At 31.2% G+C, this 9961-nt stretch overlaps 1 protein-coding gene across 1 annotated transcript; it reads left to right on the plus strand.

Annotated features, from left to right (window-relative positions):
• The first annotated feature begins 4252 nt into the window (after positions 1 to 4252).
• Positions 4253 to 5999, plus strand: LOC132058448 (uncharacterized). The gene is given in 2 exon segments (XM_059450946.1): positions 4253 to 4754; positions 4756 to 5999. Coding segments are annotated over 2 exon segments (1245 nt in total). The 5' UTR covers positions 4253 to 4472; the 3' UTR covers positions 5719 to 5999.
• The last annotated feature ends 3962 nt before the right edge of the window (positions 6000 to 9961 follow it).

The raw sequence follows: 9961 nt of genomic DNA on the forward strand, positions 1-9961 counted from the left end.
GTGGTTTTAAATGAAAATGTTTGGCTAAAATCATGGAGGAATTCACCAATAAATAGTCATGTAATCTAGCCATTTCAATCAAGTCAAGTTGAATAGAAAATTATCTTTCCTCCATTTCTTTTCTTAAGTAGTTTTTGTGACATTATTATTGTGTTGTCTTGTATCCTCCCCAAATTTCCAACAATCAAAGCTGATCAGTCTCAAAAAGGAAAAAAAGAATCCAAAAACAAATATCTTTATCTTGCTCGTATTTTCCTAACTTTTTCTTCTTGACCTTCTATTCCATTTCCGGGTCCTTTAAAATGCCAAAGAGACCCTAAATTAACTCAATTATCTTTTAAATCATTAAACAAGAAAGTCCAAAGTTTAGATGGTAACAAAATAATAAGTTAAGAATTAAAGCTAAATTTTTGTTGGTGAGGTTTAAGGGTGTATATGGAATTCTCTCCTCATCATTTCTAACCAATAAATTTCTCTTCGCAAAAATAAGTAGTAGCTTAATTCAATTATGGATCGACTACAATATTTATTTTGTCTCAATCACTTGAATTACCTAGGAAAAATAGGAAAGATGGATTAAAGTTAAAATATCCCTGTTTTCTTTCATTGTAATGGCATGCTTGCACTTAATAATTCTAAAGTACCCCACAGACTACTATCTTAAAATGATGGCCAGAGCTAAATCAACATTTGCAATGCACGTTGTGATCCTAGCTGTGTGTGATCATTTGGAATTAATTACACAATAATTATTTCTCCCGCATTGCGATTTGCGAATTTAATAATAAAGAATAATATAAGACTTTTTGTCCTATTTCAGTTTCATATTCAATTTAGTAGACTTTGAACTTTTCCTGAAAAGATCAAATTCAGATACTCTAGAAAAATAAAGGAAGGGAAGCAACATCCGACAAACTTGATGCAAAATATCAAAATGTATATATATATATATAAAAGACTGCAACATATAAAAATTTGAAAAAAGAGAATAAAATATCTGCATCCCCACATTGTTTAGGTTTTAATGCTTATAGTGCAAATCCCTTAAAAAGGAAGTGGGAGAGACAAAAGAAATAAAGAACGCAGTTTTTGGGTAATGATTAAAATACAACATTTATCTAATTCGTAGTTTTAATATTTAGGTTAGCTTTTAAAAAAGCAAGCAAGAAACACGCGATCTCCTATTTTTTGTTAGGAAAACAATATTTAAAGAGTGTGAATCTTTAGTTTAATTAAATTTAAAAACAAATTACGTAGAACACTGGAAGTACAATAATGTGTGCAACTGAGCCGAAGAAAAAAATATATAGAGAATAAACGTGAAAATTGAAAAGTATGGACCCTACTGATATTCCATCGATGACCGGATCTAGGGACGTATTTCAGATCGTAAAACTAGTTTAGGAGACTTACAAGTTTCTCCATAGTAGAAGCGGATATGCATGATAAGCACCGCGACTTCGTGTCATCGATAGTCGGGAATCCTCACGGAGCTGACAATCCCCATATTTACACGTTTAGATATCCGCTTACGACGATAGACAGATTTTTATGTGTAAACCACTAGCTGCCTCTATATGATGAATTAATCTTTTCTTAAACACCCGTAATAGTGTTTATATAGACTAGCTCTAGAATTTAATGTGCAAGAATATTTAATGGGCTCACGGTCATATAGCACCCTTACTTCCGTTGACCCGATCCAATAATACTTTCCAACACTATTATTATACTCACTGGACTTGTCAATCACACCGAGGCACTTCCGTGGCTAATTAAGAAGCTAAAAAATTCAAATAGCAATTTTTCCAAGTTTTAATTCCAGTAAGCTTTTACATCATTATTATTATTACCAAGTTTGATTTGCGTTACTTCCGAGTTAACTTTACAGTCAAATCTCTCTATAACGACGTCGTTTAATTTTAACTGTTATAGAGAGATGTTGTTATAAAGAACATGTAATATAATATAACGTAATATGAAGGGAAATTGACATATATAGACAAGTAACCTAAATTGTATTTAGCAATCATAGGCCTAAAAATAATGGCACTAGGTAGCCAAATACGTATTAAGCCTCCACAATTCTAGGGATCCAAATATCTTTTCCCCTCATTTAGCAATCTAGGTAGCCAACTAACCATATGATGTTAACTGGCCTTGTCATCTTTTTTTTTTTTTTTTTTTCCTTCTTACATTGGCTATTTATAATGAAAAACATCATTGGCAGTCTTCTTCTCAACTTTGCTAATGTGATTTTAGAAATGTTTGCACCGTGCCATAAATATACATTGTGTATAGTATAATAATTAGAATGTATACATGATACGTCATATTATATATCAGAATGTATACATGATACTTCACAATCATATATAATAGAATGTATACATGATACTTCACAATATATATCGGAATGTATACTACGTAACTAATTTTCCTCATGCATAGTTTTATATTTTATCCTTTTTTATACATAATAAATATACATTATTTAATAGCATAATAATTAGAATGTATACATGGTACTTCACATATATCGGAATGTATACGTAATATTTCACAATATATATCAAAACGTATACATGATTTCACAATATATGGTATACACTTGACTTTCTTATGCATAGTTTGATATTTTTATCCTTTTTTATACATAATAATTAATAAATATACATTATTTAATAGTGTAATAATTATAATGTATACATGATACTTCACATTATATATCAGAGTGTATACATGGTACTTCACAATATATGAAGAATGTATACATTGTATAATTCACTTTATATATATATATATATATATAATAAAAATGTATATATGGGAGAATTGTTGTTATCCGTTTACTCTTATGTATGTAGTGTATACATTCTTATTATTTGTCTATGTAATTGAAGATGATTTCATTGGCATCGATTCTTGTATACATGGTACTTCATATGAATGGGTTTTAACGGGTTTTCCTTAATATGCTTTTGGTGTGCTACTGATATAAGAACTTGTTTAATCATGTAGATGAATTGAACTAATGGTACTTCATATGAATGGGTTTTAATGGGTTTTCCTTCATATGCTTTTGGTGTGCTACTGATATAAGAACTTGTTTAATCATGCAGATGAATTGAACTAAATTTTCTTCCGTGCAATATATGTCCAGACAAAATGGAACTCTTTTTTTTCCTTTCAATGAACAGAGGAAGAGAACTTGACAGATAACCCCTTTTCCTTCTATTTATATGTATTAATCAAAACTACTACATTTCTAAACAAAAGAAAAAAAAACAGATTATACAATGTCAATTAATTAACAACATACTACTGTCAACTGCTTCCTAATCATATTGCCAACTCAGATCTGCTGCAATAACATCATTAGTATCCAATAATTCCTCGATTGAGAAGCACTCGTCGCTGTTTATAAGAGCTTTTCCTGCTACTTTTACTGGGACTTCCATGTCCACCGAAGGCGGCTGTTGTCATTGTTCCTATTTGATGCCATGTAGTAGCAGTGTATTCATTATTCCCCAATCTATGAACAAACCCTATAACTATTCTTAGCAATTAGATGATATCAATAGAAAAGGATGTGGTTAGGGATAAATTTTGAGAGATTTACAGTTCCAAAGAAATTTTAGGAGAAGAGATGAGAGAGGGGAGAAAAACGGATGAAAGAGATTGAAAAAGAACATGGAGAGGCTAAAAAATAGGAGAAGTTTATGGGTCACGTGATACAAAATAAAAATCCCAAAACGTTGATTTTGGCTACTTAATGCCAAAATTTAAAAAGATTGTTATTTTTTGCCAATTCTATATAGAAGTTGATATACCATGCCAAATTCCCAAAAAAGAACTTGACAGTTATGATGAAGTGTTGTTAAAGAGGATGGTTTCTTTAAAAAGATGCATAAAAACAAGCAAGCCAATTAAGTTACATATAATTCCTAGTATCTCTTACTATGACCTATAAAAGAGCTAAATATTTAGATAAGATAGCGTTACAAAAGTAGATTATATTTCGAGTAATTTAAATATTCCTAAAAATGTAAAACTAAAATAATAATAATAATAATAATAATAATAATATTATTACCAACCAAGGGAGAAAAATGAAAAGAACTAGTAATATTATTAGCCTAGCCCTCCATAGAGCAAATTGTATTAGATTACTTTATCAAATTCCTAAGTCCTCTATGAAATACTTATCAACATATTTACTATTAGGCACCCAAACAATAAATATCAATAATTCAGTTAGCTTTGTAGAACTTTGCCAAAATGTACTAACTAGGAATTTTTCAAATTTCAACTCCTTAGAACTTTCAAATTGCTTCTTCACCAATTATGTTTTCATGCAAAAGTCCAAGTTTTATCTTTTTGGCTAATTGTTTTAGCTCTTTCACAAAGTGGGTTGTATCTATAATCTTCTTTTGGTAGCAACATTGAGAAGTGCTAATTTAGTGCTAAAGATGTTTGATCACTATAGATATAGTAGAACAAAGTTTCATCTTTTCTCTTTTCTCTGTTTTGCTTTGATCATTTCCATTATTATCTTCTCTGATTCTTTCATAGCTAATATTTCATCCAAATCAATTGTTTTACAAATCAAAATCAATTCCCTGCAGCCATTGAAACCATCTTTAGCTAATCGACCGTTGTTTTCGAAGAAGGAAGAGACTAATGATGAAGTTTATTTGAAGGAAGAAGTAGAAGATCATGCACATTTGGTGCCTCCTTATAATCTCACTCACTCAAGAAAGAATTTCTTGGTTCATGAAAAAGTTGCCAAATTTTGGGATATTGAAGTCAACAAAAATCTCAAGACAATTCCATAATAGAGTGAGTGAATTCTTTACAAGAGATTGTAGTGTCCAATTCTTCATGACATGGATTTCCCCTACAAAATATTTTGGTAAAAGAGAATTCTTCACCTTGGAGAGTCTATTCAAAGCACATCCAAAAGGGTGTTTGATAATTTTGTCAAAGACTTTGGACCCACCAAGTGGAACTATGATTTTGAGACCTTTAGTTGAGTTGGGCTATAGAATTCTTGTTGTTACTCCTGATTTGTATTTTTTATTTGAAAATACTCCAGCTGAATCTTGGTTTGTTGATCTCAAGAATGGTAAAAAAGACCCTGGTAAACTCCCTTTGGCACAAAATTTGTCTAATTTAATTAGACTAGTCGTTCTGTACAAGTACGGAGGTGTTTATCTCGACACAGATTTCATAATCTTGAAGGATTTTTCAAGATTAAGGAATTCGATTGGTGCACAAAGCATGGATGCAAATGGGAATTGGACAAGGTTGAATAATGCACTACTTATTTTTGATAAAAGTCATCCTCTTGTTTACAAATTCATGGAGGAATTTGCCTTAAATTTTGATGGAAATAGGTGGGGACAAAATGGACCATACTTGGTTTCAAGAGTTGTAGAGAAGGAGGTAATATCCATGAAGATAAAAGATTACAACTTTACTATCTTGCCACCAAGGGCTTTTTATCCAGTGTATTGGATTAGAATTGGAGGACTTTTTCTGAAGTTTAATGCTAAAAATGATTCAAAATGGTTAGAGGCTAAGGTGCTTCAACTAAGTCAGAAAACCCATGGAGTTCACTTGTGGAACAGCCAAGGTAGCAGTATGAAAATTGAACAAGGAAGCATCATACATAGATTGGTTTCTACTCATTGTTTGATATGTAAAGACATTTAAGTTGTTAATCATTTGTGAATTTTGATTTCCCAGATAAGTTGAATTGAACCTAATTTTAACTTTTTTCATACTCTAACAAGAGTTCTTGATTTTGGTTGAACAAGCTTTAGAAACAAGGAATTGTCTCTTGATTTTTCTTTTCCATTCATTTTTTTTCTTTCTTGTCAAATGTAAAGATTGGTTTCCTATCATTGATTGAAATGCATGTAGAGATACTTATAATTCTTGAAGAAACCCAATTCGGTATCCTGTAAAGACTTTGTAAAAAAGATGATAGTGTTTTATTTGCCTTAGCTTGTTTCATGCTCGACTAAGTTCTTAGCTCAACTTATGTGATCCTTGTAAAGTAGAATTGGATTTGAATATTACACATTGATCAATCACAAAAATATCCAACAACTAAAAGACAGTTTGCCTCGAGCCAAAATCTACAATTGTTGGATTTGTTACAAGAAAGAATCATTTCTACCAAATAAGGGGTCATAACCTCTATTTAAGCAGTTTATATTACCTGTTGGCAATTTGACCGACCGTGCTCTTGTTATAATATTGTACAATTAGGTGCTACTTCAAGCACAAGAAAAGGAAGAAGATTTAAATTAGCCATCAATCGGTCAACATTTAACACGACCACAAAAAAGAAACCTCAATCTCCTCAATCTAAAGCCACCCCATCTCCATAAATTAAATCTAAACCTAGGCAACTTTCTAAATGACTTAGTTCTTTTCAATCTGTGCCTACTAAAACCAAATCTATGCTTTTTCTTGGTGTCAACAACAACAACAAAATCTTCTTTTGAGAAGACGTCTCTTGAAGCAACCCCTTTTTTATCTTCATCACTTGTAGATTCATATTTTTGTTGATGATGCTTTATGGAATTCCAAGGATCATCATGAATTCCATCATGATCTGAATCACTACCCCACAGAAGATGTGGCTTAATGATAGGTGATCCACTGTAATCTTGAAAATATGATGATAAGCTAGTATGTTCCATGTCAAATAATCTTCTTAATGATGTGCTCCCTTCTTTCATCAAGTTTAATAAATTACTTTTCTTTGAGGATGAAGATGAAGAACTTGAAGCTGGAGTAGAAGAATAAGATAATAAAGAAGTAGAAGAAGATGATAAAGAAGTTGTAGTAGTAGTAGTAGAAGATGAAGAAAATAGAGATTTTTGGTACTCAATGATTTTTCTAATGTTATATCTTTGAGCTTCTTTTTCCATTTTCCAAAAAGAATCTACATCTTCTTCCTCAGTAATTTCAGATGCCATTTCTTTGAATCAAAATATAGGGAATTTGGTGACTAAAACTTATAAATTAGACTTGGATATATCTACAAAAAGAATTGTGGTATTTTGTTGAGAAAATAGAATAACAAGGGGAAAAAGGGAGGAACCAAAGAAAGTAGAAAATTTCGAACTTATAAAAATTCAAAGCCGGCAGGTGGGGCAAATTTGTAGATCAAGTTGTTTTATTGAGGAATGTTAATCTACTTAGGAAGTAGTTAAAGACAAGAGTCATTGACTTATTCAATGTTTGTTAATTAGTTGATGATGCTTCTGTTTTGTCCTTTATTAATGAATAATAAATAATTAATGCTTTTATAAGGGTGTCCACATACTTGTTTAATCATCATGGTGCAGATAATGACTTGCATAAGAGATGATTGGTAAAGAGTTGATTCAATTGCATGTTCCTTTCACTAATGCTCCTCCTGTTCTATTTAGTTATCAGGATATACCTTTATATGCCCTTTCAGAAAAATATTACTTAGAAAAAAGTGTAATTTAGCTAATATATTCTTATTAATGTTTTAAAATTTGATCACAGTTATCTGATAAATAAGTGAAGTTTATTTACGTACCTCTCGATTGTGGAACAACTAATGCTAAGGGTAAAGTTTTTTTTTTTTTCTTTCTAAAATGATAAATTTTCGGGAATAATTATTTTGAGTAAATGTGAGAACGGCGGAAGTATAAAATTAAAGGATCTCATATTTATTAGTGTAGTGAAGTTTCTCAAGGACTTCTAACATATCATGCGAGTCCCTAATATAAGATTTTTACTCTTTATTAAAGACGAATAATAACTTTTATATGATTACTATCATGAGTTGTGGTTGGATGAATAAGATTAAGTCATTGGGCATCTAAAACAATTTACATGACAAGAAAATAGGATTCTAAAGGGATGAATAGAAGAAAGTACACTTTCTTATACTAAGAAACTACACTTTAATTAAAAAAAAAAATGAATTTAAGAGGCTTGTTTTTTCTTTAATAAGCCTTACACCATAAATTCAAATTAGTAAGACACCAACATAATATAACATCAAGAGAGAGAAACCCAACACTAATAATGATCAAGTTGTAGAAAATTCTATTGAATTCTAAAAGCACATAGCATTTTTCCTCCTGCATTACTCCCAATGTTAAGAAGATGAGATGGTCGATAAACTTAGATCTGGATAAAACTAGTTTAACTCTTAAATAGGCACATCATTAGCTAATATTCAAACTAGGATAAGTTGGTTTGATTATATATTTCAGGTCAAGATTGACACCCACTGTTGGTGCATTTCTTGACCAAACCTAACTTACTACGGATAATGATTGATTCATCTTTTGGACCAAATTCTGAACGTTTCAAATTTATGTAAATAGAACATGACAAATTCCAAATTTAGTGTTATACTAGATATTGAATGCCCGTGTTGAGCACGGCCCAACAAGTTGAATTGGAGTGTAGCTTTGATGTGTTTAATAGTTCTTCTCCAGTGCAGAATAGTATGATAGCTTCAGCGAAAGCCAGAGTAATCAAATTAAGAATCTCCAAATCTGCAAAGATAAAATACACAATTCGACCTTGATGAACTTGACTTGTCTTGCTGATGGAATTGTGGCTAAAAACATCGTGGAAGTTTAACAATTTCATTTTCCTCTAATTGAATTTGGAATTTCTCAACAAATAGAATAGGCCATTTGGATAATGGTTTTTGTTAATTGGATTTTGGTGCCTGTTAGCAAATGCATTTGCAGATGGATATTGGATAGAACCGTGTAAAATAATAATTTTGACTTGCTACCGAGCAGATATCCGGGCTAGTGCTTTGAATGGACAAAGGGTCTAAGGGGCATTGCTGTGGGGTGGGGTGGTGCTTATGGGCAAAGTGAATGTGCCAAACTGGTGCTCGTAGTAGAAGGTTGATATTCTTTTTCATAAACTTTTATAAGAATAGCGGTTAATTCTTATAGTTCTTCATGGCTTCGAAGTTCTGAAAGCCAAAGTATTTGCGATAGGTTATTTTACAGACATACAGATTAGTGGAATCTATTGCTTAATTTTAGTTGTTGTATTTCTAAATAGGACATTTTGAAGAACTAATTTTTTTCCAATACGTCTAAAAGCAAGCTGAAACTTTAAAACTTTATTTAGAATAATAGAGGCAAGAAAAATACAACAATACAAACGTATTTTGTTACACACTGAAACATAAATGTAACAAGATACATCATAGAAAGAATACTCATGTGTAAATACCAAAAAAGAATATTCATATGAATTATTTGGAAGAGACATTACCTCTTCATGCACACTTTTATCAAGCGTAGTAAAAGCTGTCCCGCACTCTTAACATGGCTAAAAGTTGTTTCCAGTAGAAATTGTTGGATTCTCCATTTCTGTTGTGGAATCTCTCCGTTCCTCTGCTATGTAACATAGAAAAAACAAGGATGAGATGATTTAAATCAAACATGTACAGCCAAAAAGTCCTCAGATTCTTTGTCCTATTCATTTAGTAGGAATTTTGGACACGGCACTTCGTATCGCATTTAAATCAACGATGAAATCGAGACATTGGACGTGCATTTAAATCCCAAATCATCCAAATACGAATCATCCACGATCTTGAATTTCAAATCATGATTTCAAAAAATTTTAATGTAAAACTTGACCCATAAGTTTATATTTTGTAAACAAAGACCCATAAGTTGGTAGATATTTTTAACAATTACTCCCACCAACCATTTACCAACCTCATTAACTTCTACTAACCGTTATTTATGTTCGTACCATGTGGGAGGATTATATCAAAGAGTAGTTACATTACTATTCATTTAAATTTTCCTTTTTTTTAAAATAAAAAATCAATTTTTTAATTTTTTTTATCCTCTGAAAGGGATTAATTTTGTTATGAACTAGACTTGCTCATTTTAAGATTGATAAAAACGGGAAATTT

The sequence above is a fragment of the Lycium ferocissimum genome, chromosome 5 (genome assembly GCF_029784015.1).
Source record: "Lycium ferocissimum isolate CSIRO_LF1 chromosome 5, AGI_CSIRO_Lferr_CH_V1, whole genome shotgun sequence".
NCBI classification, from domain to species: Eukaryota; Viridiplantae; Streptophyta; class Magnoliopsida; order Solanales; family Solanaceae; genus Lycium; species Lycium ferocissimum.